Source organism: Scatophagus argus, chromosome 18 (genome assembly GCF_020382885.2).
Source record: "Scatophagus argus isolate fScaArg1 chromosome 18, fScaArg1.pri, whole genome shotgun sequence".
Taxonomy (NCBI): domain Eukaryota; kingdom Metazoa; phylum Chordata; class Actinopteri; family Scatophagidae; genus Scatophagus; species Scatophagus argus.
Window position 1 is genome coordinate 13,159,708 of NC_058510.1, and position 14,625 is coordinate 13,174,332.

Consider the following 14,625-nt stretch of genomic DNA (forward strand, 5'->3'; position numbering starts at 1 on the left):
CATTATTTTATTGTAATTATGAGTTGTGAGGTACTTGTTCTTCCATTTTCTACTGCTTTATGGTTCAACAGTTTAAAGTTATATGTACCCCTTTATATTTATTTAACAGTTATTGTTATTTTCTTTCCCAAATAGAATTTTATATATAAAATATTGTGAAAATATTGTCAAAACTAGCCCTGAAATACTGGAGCTTTGATGAATAAATTTATCATTTGAATTTAGTTTAATTTTATCAGACCTTTAAAATCTCTTTCCATAAGTGTTTTGGGCCTGGATACACAGCAGCAGGGTTAAAAATAAGTTACAACTAAAATCCTAAAAAGATAATATCAAATGTAGGTATGTAATAAAATCAGATTTTGTCAGGATACATTAGCTGTTTTACTTAAAGCATTACTAGAAGGGTCAGAAAATGAGGACCTTTAACCACCAAAATACTAAAATGCAAATTATTTAATAAACTGATTTTAACAGTATGGACAAATTAATGTGTATTTTCACACTGATAAACCTGAAATCAGATACAAAATTCATTTAAAATACCTATGCAATGTCCCAGGCACCAACAAAAAGTTACAGCCCAATAACATAAAAGAGATAAAAATGTAATTCTATAAAATAAGGAGTTAATACTAACCCGTTACTATTTAAGCTACTATGTTATTTATTTCACAGTTATTTTAAAAAGATAACGACATCTCTCTTGTCGCTGTATTTCCTGTGTATGTCCGTTGTTGCCCCCTGGTGGACACAACACAGAACGTTTCCCCTAAGTCACGTGACTTCTGGTAAAAGGAGAGCCTGCAGTGAGATAGCTGAGCCCGGACCGCAGAGTACAGACTCACAGTGCAAACAGTCTGCGGACATCGCGAAGGAAACGCAACCGAGGTAAACGAAACTAATATCTACTTCCTTCATTCAACACGTTAGCTTCTATATTTGTTATACCTATAAATATCACTTTAATAGGTTAGAGCAGTGTTTCTGATAGTTGTTCAGCAACCAGACTGCGTTTAAGAATGTGTTGAGTTTAGAAATTGAGTTTTTGAGTGAGCTTTTGTTAAGACAACACGGTAGCGTTACACGAGAGTTTTAATCCACTGTCGACCTAAACAAAAAAGGAAGCGACGTTTAATTACGCGTGTTGGTCTTAATGTTGTGTTTTCAAATGCTTTTTATTACAGAAGTGCTATCAAAGTGCCGGGGGAGGGACGTGCATCTGATGCTGTTTGTTTGTTGCTTGTGTTTGTCTCTGTAGTTCCGCTAGTTTTTTTAAGAGCCATGGCAGCAGGGAGAATGCGCTCAACTCGCAGACTGCGCACCTGGATCATCGAACAGGTGTGTGTGTGCGCGCGCGTGTGTCTCCTCCCTGGAGAGAGAGGGGTTTGGGTGGGGGGGTGGGGGGGGGGATGGAAAGGGAAAATGGAGAGAGAGAGAGAGAGAGCTCCAGTGATGATGGTACATCAGTGGTGAAGCAAGTAGTCAGATTGTTTACCACAGTAAAAGTACACCGTAAAAATACTCTGATACAAGTCAGTCCTGCAGTGAGAAAGCGTGCAAGTATAATCAGGAAAATGTACTTAAAGGATTAAAAGTATAAAGTAGGCGACTGAATGTCCCCGGTGACTTAATGTAAAAGCTGGATGGCCACTAATGATTATTTTCATCATAGATTAATCTGCTGTTTATTTTCTGATTATATATAAAATGAAAGAGTTTGGTCTGGACCTGCTCTAATTGGAAAATGTCATGAGACAACTGTTGTTGTGATTTGGCACAATAGGAATATATCAAAATGAACTGAATTGAATTCCAACTGATCGATCATTTTGCTTGTAGAAATAGTGAGAAATACCTTCACAGTTACCCCTGCACACCTGCACAATGCATGTTGTTGTTTTGTCCAACCAACACTCAACACACATTTACATTTTTCCATGATTTGTATACAAGCTCTTTTGTCAAATGTAAATCTTAATATAGATTAAATGTGTTTTTCCTTTGTTTGTGTAGTATCCATTGTGTGTTTTCTGCTGTTGCAGGTCAACAGCGGGAAATATCCAGGTCTGGTGTGGGATGACGAGGCCAAAACCATGTTCCGCATCCCGTGGAAACACGCAGGGAAACAGGACTTCCGTAAAGATGAGGATGCCGCCATTTTCAAGGTCAAGATTGCGTTTCTTGGCCGTAAACTAGTTTGTGTAGTTCCCTAAAGACTACAGATCCAAATGGCTAAGAACCTCTGAAATGCATCAAAACAAAGTGCAAAGTTGGACGTTTAACTTTGTGCCTTCTGACGAAACGTGTCTGTCCTCCTCAGGCGTGGGCAGAGTTCAAAGGTAAGCTGACAGATGGGGGTCAAGACAACCCAGCGTCCTGGAAGACCCGTCTGCGCTGCGCCCTCAACAAGAGTACGGAGTTTATGGAGGTGATGGACCGAGCCCAGCTGGACATCTCGGAGCCCTACAAGGTCTACCGCCTGGTCCCCCTCAACGAGCAAGGTGAGGCTCCTTCTCCGCACTCGACACGTCTCGTTTTCTGCCACACGGGGATGGAAATTAAGCTCCTCACGTGAGCAAAAGAGATAGCACTGCTGAACTCATAACAGTCTGCTGTAAATCCACCGAATTTTAAAACAATCACACCTTCAAGAACAGAGTAAGAAATGAAGCAAGACCAACTATTTTTTTATTTAGCCAGAAGTGAGATATTTTCCTGCGAGTGGAAGAGCTTGGCACACGTTAGAGGCTGACATGAAACTCTTTATCTGAACTCAGCTCATCAGCTTGTGCCAACTTGTAATCTCAAACCAGACCCGACTTTTCACTCCATGTTATAGTTGACAGTCAGTGATCAAACGGACACAGAACGGGTGTCTCATGGCGACCCAGTGTGGATGTTTACAGCACGGCTTGATATACAGAGTGTCAACATATACTGGAAACAGCATTACATTCATCATTTATTTCTTCTGTATTCAAAATAAGTTCTTTTTTTTATATTTAGGTATTTTAACTATTAACCAGTGGGTGACCACAGGCAGGCTGAAATAGTCTGATATCACCTATCAGCAGCAGCAGGCAGGGTTAAAATGTGATGGCTGATGATTAATTACTCAGCTGGTTGTGAAAGGGGCTCAGTGCTGGTTGGAGTTTCTTGTCCTACATAAAAAATCTCCACAGGATCCTCAAATTCAACAGCTGCCTAAATTTTAAGTGTGGTCGAAATCAATGGAATATTAATTAGATTTTTTTTTTTCTTGTATCAAAATGTGCCACAATGTAGTGAATATAAGGAACATTTTGCCATAAAGAAAAATCAGCATTTCATTCATTTTATGAGACAAACCTCAAAATTTTGACTTAATTTGGACATGGAAACTATGTACATGATAACATGTGATGTCTCCTCAAACATGTCCAACAAGTCTTTCTGAGTTCATCATTAAACCTTGCTGAGAGTTGTTAACTTAATCAGAATTAGAGCTGAAAATCGATATCGTTCATTCATCTGTTGATCGACCTTCTGCTCGGTGAAGCAGAAACCCAAAACATCTGCACATAAGGTGTGACAAAATTGGTTTATAATGACTGAGAGCACAGAGGTTTAGTCACCTTAGCTACCCAGCAGTCTGCAGCTACGTCCAGAGAGGGAAAAGAGTCGCGACTGACAGGTGGTGGTTAACATCAGTGCAGCACCGGTGACTGATTCGGAAACCTCGCCTCTAATGAACTTTCCTCCCCTTCACCTTCCGTCTCTTTTTTGAGTTACTTAAAATGTGAACCTTCTGCAGACTTTCAGTCTACCTGACTCATAGCAGCTAAAAGATATTTACAACCTTTGCTGCTTGCTCTCCCTTTATGTTACACCCTTTCGATTTTCATTTTATGACAGATGTGCCTGGATACATTTGAATGATCGTGACTAAATTTAACTCGACTGCCTACAATTTTTCCTCCGCCCTTTAATGCGTTGCTATTTATTACTGAACTTTAACTGCTCTCTGTTCTGTTATCAAACCCCGTTTTATTGCATTTACAACACTTACATAAGGTTAACTGCATGATAAAAATAACCAAACCTTACTGTACATCCTGACTCAGTGGGAAAAGGCCGAAGTCCAGTTCTGACCAAGTCAGATGACCTGATGTGAATTTGGTTCATTTTCTTCCTCTTTTACTAATAATAGTTGTTGGAACTGATGGAGTTTCATTGTCATAACGAAAGTGTCGAGTTGATTAATTCAAACTGCAGAATGAAAAAAAAAGAAAAGGCAATAACAGATCATGTGACTTGTTGCTGTTTTTTCTGAGTCAGCAGGGCAGTGAGTATTTGAGTATATGAGTATCATTAGCCCAGTAACTCGGATAAGTGCACTTAATGGGATGAAAGCAGCTTTGTAGCTCTGCTTTACTGTAACACATTAAAATGAACGAGGGCTCGCTGTCTCCATGAGTCCATGCTTGTGTACCCTGAACCATAAGTGTTATGGTTATTATTTCCTGACCGACTGATCCAATGTTGTGTCTTTTCAGGTTTGGTGGTTCCTGAAAAGAAATGCAGAGTGAAAGCCAATAAGAGACCGAAGACCAGGAGGAGCAGTGAGTCGGAGAGCAGCTGTGCCAGTCCAGTGAAACGGATAAAGACTGAGGAGGTCTCATCACAGCTGGTGAGCCGATTATCGCAGAATGGGGGTATTCAGAATAACTGGGCTTTTTGTTTTGAAACAGAGGAGACTCTGAGTCCAGCTCAGCCTGAGGAGTCTGATGTGCCCTAAGCTGTTCACAGGACTTGATAGCTGCATGATCTTTGCTCCTTCAGGCCAAACCTTCCTTTTTTTTTTGCCCCACTTAAGCTTAAAGTACAGTGTGTAAAGCACTGAAGTACATTTACAGGTACTATACTAAAATACATTTTTGAAGAACTTTTCCTTTAGTACATGCTTTAATTTTATAGTTTTTACTTGTATTTCACTACATTTCAGAGGGAAGTATTGTACTTTTTCCTGCACATTAACCTGGCATCTGTTACTTTACAGATTTTACAAATATTAAGTATGATACTATGCCATGGATTAAACTGTCCAGCAGTATGCAGTAGTAGTTAAAATGTGCTACACCTTCGTTGGCCGTAATATTAAAATGTTTTTCACACATTAAAGCATCCACCATTTCAGTGATATGTTCAGTATAATAATACAACACTGAAGGGGTCCATTCTGCACAACTACTTTTACTTGAATGCTTTATGAAGATTTTGCTGTTAATACTGTTGTACTTCAGCGCAGACATTCAAGCTTACTGGCTTTTTGAACGTTTCTCCTCTGTTTAAGGAATTTGGGTTGCACTTAATTCCTGTCAGGTGCAATTGTTTGGTCATTATTGTATATATAGATGCCATGTAAACGCTGAAATAATTGAAACATCTGAGAACCTCCTTTACTTATGTAATTATTGACTCTAATGAGGCCACCTGAGCCGAAGGCTTCATCCATCTGTTGTGTTCCACGTCTCAGGTGGATAAGAACGCCTCTCAGTGTATCGAAGAGGATCTGCTGCAGAGCGACATCGCCGTCCTGACAGAAGAGCCAGCTCAGTGCTCCGCAGCCATACAGAGCGACAGTGAGTTTACCTTGCTTTTATCTACAGCAATCCACAGCAGACAATACTGTGAGTCCGATATGTTCGCCTTGTCTGGATGTAAGCCTCCCGACCTAAACTGATTTCTGTGTACCAGGATTCACGATAACCAGATTACTGCGTGTAACCCGATCTCTCAGAGCACCCTGGTTTCTTGAGTGCTTCTTTTCTGCCAAGTAAAAATAAATTGGCTACTCAAACAGAAAGCCGACTCTGGCCGCCAACACTCGATTCCACCAGTGATGTCATTCCAAAGCAACCAGCTTATCTGTCAGATTTTCTTTCTCCCTCTCTCTCTCTGTCTCTGCAGTGGTTGATGAGATCACGTTGGATGTGCGGATCGAGGAGAGCGTCCCTGCTCCAACTGAAGGTAATAAACTGAAAAACATTCATGACTGAGAAGGTTTCTGCGTGCCGCTGTACCAGAGTGCAATGCACTTGCTTTCTTTCTTCTTTTATCTTGAAGGGTAAAGCATCTGTTGATGACTTGTGCTCTAATCGTCCCCTCTGTGTTTCTGTCTCCCCAGTCCAGGACTCCTTCAGTGTGGTCGTTCATTACTTAGGACAGGAGGTTCTCAAGCGTCACATCCAGGGCACTGATGTCAGGATAACGTACCTTCCCTCCTCCCTGGTTCCTCCAACTCCGGCCGCCCTGAAAGGCAGGTTTCCACGCATCCCGCTGCCGGACCCGCCCTCCACGCTGCCGGCCAGCCAGGAGCTGCAGGCCCTGTTCACACTGCTGCCCTTCATGGAGAAAGGGGTGGTGCTGACCTCCACATCGCAGGGAGTTTACGGCAAACGGTTCTGCCAGGGACGGGTCTTCTGGACGGGGCCGCACACGACCACACCGGGGCTGCACAAGATGGAGAGGAACACAGAACCGGTGCTGCTTTTCAGCAAAGACGTCTTCAAACAAGGCAAGTCTGCTCACAGTCAGGAACAAACTGACTGATGATGTCCGATCTGCAGCTCCACCTCCGACTCTTCACTGAGAATTCAAAGAGTATTCTGTTGTTTAATAAACAGAACAACATTTACACGATTTTCGATAAGCAGTTCATCAGTCAGTCAGTTTCCAGGTAAAAATGTCAAATCTCAGATGCCAGCTTCTCAACTATATGATTTTTCTGTTCTTGTTTATCATAACTGATGAAAAAAGTAGAATGTATAAAATGTGTTTTGGGTTTTGGAGGCCTCGTCAGGTAAAACGAGCCCGCGTTGGACTTAAAAGACATTTGTCACTCTTGTCTGGCATTACATAAATGAAAAAATTGAGAAATTAGTCAATTAAACTAACTTCCAGTTGCAACCCGAATAGCATCCAGAGTCCACTCTCAAACTCCTTAATGTTCAGCTCTGTTTCAGCCTTGACAGGCTACACGTATTCAGGCTACACGTATTCTCCTCTCAGTACAGTGAGAATGTTATGTTAAGCTCCTGTTTCTTTCCTTCATTATCAGAACTGGATCAGTTCCGTTCAAACGGCGGCGAGCCTCCTCAGTGTGGCGTCACGCTGTGCTTCGGTGAAGAGCTGAATAACACCGAAGACCCATCTGGAAAACTCATTATTGTTCAGGTGAATGTGCTTCACACGCTCCACACCTTTTTTCTTCATTTGAACAATAACCTAACATCAACGCGTCATTTACTTCCAACTAGTCAAGTCTCTACAATTTGTCCTCTGTGTTCAGGAATTTTTTTCAAACTTTCAAACTCAGTTTACACCCTGATAAACATCATACACTTAGCACAGTTATTGCTGCCGTAGATCTTTGTTTACTGCTTGCAAAAAGAGGGTCAGTTGACCAAGGTTGAAGTGTTTTGAGGAACCTCTGCAAAAGATCGCTGATTAGTTAACAGTCGCTCTGTGATACAGTACATGCAAAAAGAGCTATGGGCGTGGTCCTCTGCAGCTACATGAACCACCTGAACTCACTCTGCTCCATGTGAACCGTCTCTTCATTATGGTCTTTTGATATCATTGTTCAAATGTCTGAGTCATTTTAAATAATGCATTAGCCTTTGATATTTTTCCTCAAAACACATTTGCGTCTTTTTTGTTTTCAGTGATTTGAAAAATATTACACATACTTAATCAGCGAATCTATCAATCAGTTAATTAATGCTCTCAATTAATTGGTGACTCATCCTGGAACTTTTTTAAAACACTGTTACTCTAACTGTGCCAGCAACCCAAAAGAACCACGAGTAGGATTATAGCGTCGTAAAAAACACAAACGCTCACCAGTGAAGAGCATTGATATCTTTTCTCTCCTCTACAGATCACTTTTCCATGGGCAGAGCAGCAAGTCCAGAACGCTCAGTCCATCTTTGAGTCCATCACCATCCTCCAGTCTCTGGCAAGTCAGTCTCCACTGGGAGAAATAACTCTAAACCTGGTCACTGTATCCTCACCGACCGCTGAGACCATCACCTGTGGGTCCACCTGAGGCACTCTGTCTAGTGTGGGGGGGCACTTAGAACACACTTGTACAAAATAAGAGCATACAGGACTGAGTTATATGTTGATGTGTTTTTCACATTCAAGTACTGCATCTGATACACAGATGATGTAACAGACATCAACATAAGAGCCTGTAGTTCATGTGGTAATATCAGCATTAAAGCACTTCTGCTAAAATGATTTAAATATCAAATAACGAACTGAAATATTGGACCTTTTTTCAAGGCCAGAAAATTGATACTGAGCTTTTTGGGATGCACTTGGAGAGATTAGTTTGTGTACTGGAAACACTAAATGTAAACCGAACTGCAGCAATTAGTTTGCCGTCAAACTTAATGTGCAACTAGTCTGATACTCAGTTATCTATTTTCATCTTCATCATTTTTTTATCCTACATAAAAAGCCATAACAATCTCTGCTTTCAGCTTCAGTCTGCACTTTCTCCTCATCACGCCTGACAGAAAATTTAGTATCTGCATGGTTAGTCAGAAAAAATTAAACAGAGAAATTAATGCTATTTTCACTAAGTTTCACACTTTTGTTTTTTTCCACATTTCACAGAATGATTACTTGATTGTTCCAGTTGCAGTTCTAGTTGCCGTTCTTTGTTCTTGAATTCTAGAAATGCAACAGTTTTGTGATCTGTGAAAACACATCTGTTTTCCTCTGTGCCGGTGCTTCCCAACCTCGAGAAAAGTTACATGCTTCCCAAAGGTAGTAACTCATCTTAACAATTTTGTTTGTTGAATGTTAATGTTTAATGTTATGAATAAAATGGAACCTTGTCCTTAGAGCTGTGGTTAGAAAAGAGTAGTAGCTGTAGTCACCAAAAATGTATCTTGCAACAATTTGTACCACTTGTATCACTTTTTATTGTAAAGCCTGTTAATGTACTCAAATCCAACTCTGAAAAAGTCATGTTAGGGTTTTGTTGTTAAACACAGACATTGCTACGTTTACAAATGTGTACCGACAGTCCTCTTGTGATTGATAAAAAGTTTGACACTTTTGATTTGACTTGAGGTTTGACATGGTACTTAATCAGGAAGAAATCCAACCTTCTCTCCTTTTCCAGTATGAAGTAGGAAACAAAGAGTGCACCTATCATGGCTCAACATGGACCAAGGGTTAGTGTTTTCAGAGTTGCACCATATCCTGACTCTGTTCAGACATTTTAAAAGTTGTTTTGGATGTGTATGAAACACGCTATATTTCAATAAAGAAGTCTGCCTGTAAATACAATCTGCTGGAGCTCAGAATGTTTGGCTTTTGTTTATCAGATACAGCGTTCCAAAAGCGTTCCAAGATGTTGACGGGTTTTAGACATGACGTCTTGACAAATGACATAATTGTTATGGTTTGTTACTAATGCAGGTTTTCAAGGCAATATTCAGAAGTACAAAGTGGCACGTAGCTGCTGCATGAATTTGGGGAGCATCTGCTGCAAAATACTGCAAAACAGATACCGAAAAGGATATAAGAGTCCATTTTAGATGATAAACGTCTGGAATTCACATGTGGAACTTTACTTTTTGGTGCCAAGTTTAACCCCCAAACATAGCACCAAAAAACATTGAATAAATCGCTAAATTTTAACTTCGTGCATCATGCATTCGTAACAAATATGAATGGCCAATCACACAAACTACCACCATAATCACGATCAACAACTTGAATCAACACCTGAAGTAAACAAAAGATTTTAAGCTTCAACAAAATTGTATTTAGAGCAGTACTTTTCTAAAGGTGTTTCCATTATTAAGTCCACCCCTTAGAGCTTGTAATGTCCATAGGAAATAACAATAATACAGCAACAAAAAGGACAACTGGAGCAGAAATAGCACAAGTACAGTGAGACGATGTTGAAGGCGTTTTGAAGGTGACTTAAGTCAGTCAACTCTTTATGTCAGGGGGCTGTTGGGCTGAACCACAAGGCACACTCTGGGGGAGGGTGTTAAGGGGGAGGTGGAAGACTGCAGAGCTCTAACAAACTGTAAATATGTTGTTAGTTGTGCATGTCCTACATTATGTCCCTATCCAGTCGAGAAAATTCATTTAAAAGAAGCATAAATCCTTAACTGTGTGGAAGGTGTGCTTGTGTCTGATTATAAAAATCACATCTGTACACAAGGATGACGCTGTGTCAGAACATAAATAAATCTGGACTCTAATACAAAGTGATGCTACTTCTCTGTCTACATGCTCCCATTGGCCGGCGAGGTGAGCTCCGCTATCTTGCCGTTTAGTTTCTGATTGGTCCAGTCCTTTGTAATGTCGTCCAAGTGGCTGTCGAAATCGACCAACAGCATATGATCGCCGGACTCCAGCATCTGGCTGGCTATCGCCCGAGTCTCCTCCCACTGTCTCAGCATTATCCTGAACAAAGAGAAACGACAAGGACGAATCAGCTTTAATGTAATGGTTGTGTTTGTGATGACTCATTTGTTATGTGCCAGAAACATTTCGGTAAATCATAAAAGATGTTTAAACCCATCTTGTAAAGGAATTTTCTAAATCCATGTAACATGATCTGAGGTAACGGGCAAATCCATTTCCTTAGTTACAAACTATAGTGAGTCAATATTCTAATTTTGTATATGTAGATACATTGACTTTGACCATTTGACATTTTTCATTACTGATATATGGATGACTTTCCAGTTCTCCTTGAATCCAATCTTTAAATGTTCTAAAATCATTTAAGACTCCAGGGTACTTTCTTCACTGACAAGATGATCTCACATGTAAAATAATTCAACGGAAAACAAATCTGCTGTCAAAACAACTTTTTAGGGATTTTATATTCTTCATAAAACAAAATCTGAAGGAATCCTGCACGATCAAGCACCAGTAGCGCTACTTAACAGCATTTCACGACTGCTTCCCCAACCACATTATAGTTTTGTCAGTGAATTTACCTCTTCTGATCCACTCCACTAAGGTGAAAAAGCTGAAGCTGAAGACCTGACTTACTGTCACTGCCACTCCAGGGTTCTTTGATACCAACTGAATGCAGTCACTCACTCATTTTCACTGCAATTCTATTGTGTTTTTCATTCAAGTCTATCTATCGATCACACCCTCATATAAGAGCATGAAAGGCCTGGGGAACCACTCACTCATTCTCATCTTTAGAGTTTACCAGGCAACACACTTCCTGCCCTAACTGGGTGCTGCACTTAACAAGCTCCACTCATCTACTGACAGTAATGATTATGGGGGAACTTGGATTTGGTCTTTCAAACATAAAAGGGAAGGCAGAGAAACTTGGCTTGCTACAAAACAGTCCCGCTTGTCAGTCTCTTACGTGTGTTTGTCTTTGAGTGCCCATTTTGAATCTTTACGCTCGTACACCACGATGGGGGGAACCCGATAGTCTGGAGACATCTTACTGCCATCAAGCTGGGAAGTAAAACAAACACATATTCACTGAATGTGTGAAATTGACGAATAATTTATGAAATATCAAAAGTGACAAAATTTTGAACAAAACTTCTTAAAACTGCTTAACAACAATAGAAAACCTAAATGTGAGGGGATAAAAAAAAATGACATTAGTCATTCTTACCATCAACAAAACTGCATTTTCAAACTGCTCAGAAATCTTATCGGCTATCTTCATTGCACACGGAGTTGGGCTGCCGAGATCAAAAGACGAAAATAGATTATGCGAAGAAAAGTATGCATTTCTCTATAAACAGCACTGTGCTGTGTATGAAGGTCGTGCTGAATTTGGCACCAACAGACAAAACATTTTGTGTAACATATCAAACATCTCAGTGGTGAAACATAACCATAGTGAAAGGAGGTTTGAAGAAACATCAGGCAGGAAACTCACCTGCTATCTGACACGCACGCGTTGGCTTGATAGTATCCCACTATCCTCTGCTGAGTCTGTGAACACCACACATCCACCTGTAACCAGAGAGCAGTCTGTCACTTTAAGACATCATTTAAAAAATCATTTAAAAATTGGAATCTCTTCAAGCGAGAGCAAAGATTTTCTCTGTCAATAGGTGACAAATGACTCTCAATGGCAATGCCAGGAATGCTTCCTCTATAGATGGCACAAGGGACAAGAGCTGAAGTCAGTTTTATTCTTGTGTGTCAACAGTGAAATATTAGTGGTCTAGTCTGTCTCAAGGCTGACATTTGGTCAGATTTATTTTAGTGTACTGGGATTTTTTTAATCCAGAAAAACAAAAGGTGAGGCTTTTCAGAGAAAATGTTCATTTTGCCAAAATTAGAAATCTTTCAGGTCTGTTTCCTTTAGTGTTGTTGTGTTATTCTCAACCGCCAACAACCGGCACAAAAACATATCAACCATCTACCAGCCTCATGGTGATTTTTTTTTTCTCTACTGGACTCTCCTGATTTCAGTTCACACAAATTCAAAAACACCTTTAAATTCCTCTGCAAACTGCCTTAACATCTGCAAAGCATGAAGCTCTTGTAAATCAGTTTTAAACTAAGCCAGGCATGTTTGATATTAGCAGTTTCTGTCTCTCACAAAAGCAACCAACTGAAGTACAAGCAGTTTACGGGTTTTTATAATATTACGTGTAGATTCAAGAGCACTGATAGCAGTGCAGCGGTGTCTGTTACACATTATACATTAGAAGAAACATCTGTCTGTCATGCTGATTCAGTAGTCAGCTATTGACTCACTAACTGTTCCGTCTAACTGCTGAGAGTAATTCTGCCTCCCAGTTTCCTTTTCACCAATTGGTTGAAGCGTTGACTGAGCTACATTGCATGGCACAGCTTATTAAGGCATGAAAGCACTACATTCATAGGTGATTGCTTTGAACGTGTTCGAGGGCTTTCCATCATTTGGAACCTGGCTGCAGAGATTTGCCATGCAGAAGCTGATTTCCAGCTACCTGGACAGAAGACCCAAACAAACTTCTAGTTACAGCTACAAAGAGACTTGAACTACGCATTAGTAATCTGTGAGGGTGCCAAACTTTGCACTACAATTGTCGGCGGGTGTCCTACCTGTGTGAGGGCTAGCTGAGTAATGGGAGCCAGAGGTAGGTGGGAGTGAAGCAGCGGTACACAGTCTGTCACACAGACAGCGCCGCCTGTCGTGCTGGACGACAACAGCAGCCCGTTGATGCTGCACCGAGGAAAGAGACAGCAGTGCAGATACATCTTCACATAAGCCCGGCAGGACAACTCCACCTCGCCCATGATGACTACTGAGAGGGCACAGAGAGACAAAGGCACTGGAAACTGGCTTCCAAGGATCCCAACGGAGGCTAAACGTACATAAGCAATAATTATTTAAGCAAATATGATTTTCCCACACAGAAGAGCCAACATATCTTCTGGCTTAACCTACAACCATCTGAAATCTTCCCCAGCGGTTGTTTTTATGTGGATGTAGTTGAGGTTAACTTAGCTCAATAAGCCAGCTAGCAAATCGCTGTCGTTGCTGCAGTACGCATTAAGGTTAGCATACTAGCAAACCAAGCAGAGATGAAGTCTTACCTGAAGGGGAATATAATCTAATTGAAGTATCCTAAACAAATGCCTATAGTCAAAAATATCAGTTCATCTACGTTTCTGTACTGTATCAGGAGAGCAAAAACAGCTAAGAGTAGCCCTCATTGACGGCTAAGGAGTCGGAACACCTACTTCTGGTCCCGCCCAGAAGAGGTAGATTTCTGATTGGAAGACTTGTCACTCGTGTACACTGAAACTGGAGGAACAAAGAGCCAATCATTTTTTCAGCCTTCTTCGGCTGTTTTATGATTCTTCTGTTCAACAGTGCTCCCTCTAGCGAATGGGATGTATTCTGCAATGTAAATGCGCCAGTATATTGATTGGGAAATCCTTCATAAATCAAATCAATCATAAACCGCGTTACCCTGCCAATGTAAGCATGAACGACAAAAAAGCCACTCTTCTGGGAAATATTGAGGCACATTTGTCAGCACTGATTTTCAACATTTTATTCTTTAAATGTTTATCACTTCTGATTTGTTATAATGTACACTTCAAGGAAAGCCATAGGAATTTTAAGGTAACTCGTTGAAACAGAATCCTGTAACCAAATCTCTTGTAAGCAATGGTGCATATTTAAATTCTGCAAAAATCCAAAAGGTAGTGCAAAAAAATGGACTGCTGTGTTTAACAGCAAGTTACAGAACTTTACATGCAATGTAAGCAAATTTTTGATGATTAAGAATACAGGAAAATGTATCACTCACTGCATGTTCCCCAACTTGAAACAAAAGCCATTACTTTAAAGAACTGAAATTAGTACAAGTACATACCCTGGTGCATTGGAGCATTTTGTTATATCTCAGCCTTATGGGCTATGCAAATAAAGTTGTCTTTTCTTACTTGCCAGATCAATCTGAGCCCCACAGAACAGACACTGGCTGATACACTTAATGCCAGTCGTTTTCCCCCAAAGAACAGATGCAAAAAAAAAAAAAAAAAAAAAAAAGTATACAGGATTGGATTTATTATTTTATTTTTTTTATTCAAGTCAGGGCAGCCTAGAGGTTG

The 14,625-nt window shown here is 40.4% G+C and overlaps 2 protein-coding genes across 4 annotated transcripts; one reads left to right on the forward strand and one right to left on the reverse strand.

Moving 5' to 3' along the window:
* Positions 1 to 734: 734 nt before the first annotated feature.
* irf9 (interferon regulatory factor 9) lies at positions 735 to 9,698 on the forward strand. Its single transcript, XM_046370870.1, has 10 exons — positions 735 to 891; positions 1,262 to 1,341; positions 2,046 to 2,168; positions 2,324 to 2,504; positions 4,539 to 4,672; positions 5,519 to 5,624; positions 5,953 to 6,012; positions 6,170 to 6,559; positions 7,103 to 7,218; positions 7,925 to 9,698. Exons 2-10 carry the CDS (start codon positions 1,285 to 1,287, stop codon positions 8,090 to 8,092), a joined length of 1,335 nt encoding a protein of 444 aa, XP_046226826.1. The 5' UTR covers positions 735 to 891; positions 1,262 to 1,284; the 3' UTR covers positions 8,093 to 9,698.
* Positions 9,699 to 9,806: 108 nt separating this feature from the next.
* Positions 9,807 to 13,740, reverse strand: emc9 (ER membrane protein complex subunit 9). 3 transcript variants are annotated; one of them, XM_046370872.1, is made up of 6 exons: positions 13,600 to 13,740; positions 13,105 to 13,304; positions 11,945 to 12,021; positions 11,675 to 11,744; positions 11,414 to 11,508; positions 9,807 to 10,482 (listed from the first exon to the last, which is right to left on the reverse strand). In XM_046370872.1, the coding sequence occupies exons 2-6, from the start codon at positions 13,297 to 13,299 to the stop codon at positions 10,302 to 10,304; spliced, it is 618 nt and encodes a 205-aa protein (XP_046226828.1). In that variant the 5' UTR covers positions 13,300 to 13,304; positions 13,600 to 13,740; the 3' UTR covers positions 9,807 to 10,301. The 3 variants fall into 3 exon arrangements, with proteins under 3 accessions (XP_046226828.1, XP_046226827.1, XP_046226829.1); XM_046370871.1 differs by having other exon boundaries at positions 13,105 to 13,307; XM_046370873.1 differs by having other exon boundaries at positions 13,105 to 13,367.
* Between the last annotated feature and the right edge of the window lie 885 nt (positions 13,741 to 14,625).

Bases quoted from the DNA above. Each gene is read 5' to 3' on its own strand.
- irf9 (XM_046370870.1), top strand. From the start codon at position 1,285: ATGGCAGCAGGGAGAATGCGCTCAACTCGCAGACTGCGCACCTGGATC. The intron at 6,013-6,169 runs GTAATAAACTGA...CTGTCTCCCCAG, and splicing joins CGTCCCTGCTCCAACTGAAG to TCCAGGACTCCTTCAGTGTG. The intron at 6,560-7,102 runs GCAAGTCTGCTC...CTTCATTATCAG, and splicing joins CAAAGACGTCTTCAAACAAG to AACTGGATCAGTTCCGTTCA.
- emc9 (XM_046370872.1), bottom strand. From the start codon at position 13,299: ATGGGCGAGGTGGAGTTGTCCTGCCGGGCTTATGTGAAGATGTATCTG. The intron at 11,509-11,674 runs GTAAGAATGACT...TTTACTTCCCAG, and splicing joins AAAATGCAGTTTTGTTGATG to CTTGATGGCAGTAAGATGTC. The intron at 10,483-11,413 runs GTAAGAGACTGA...CTCTTTGTTCAG, and splicing joins GCACTCAAAGACAAACACAC to GATAATGCTGAGACAGTGGG.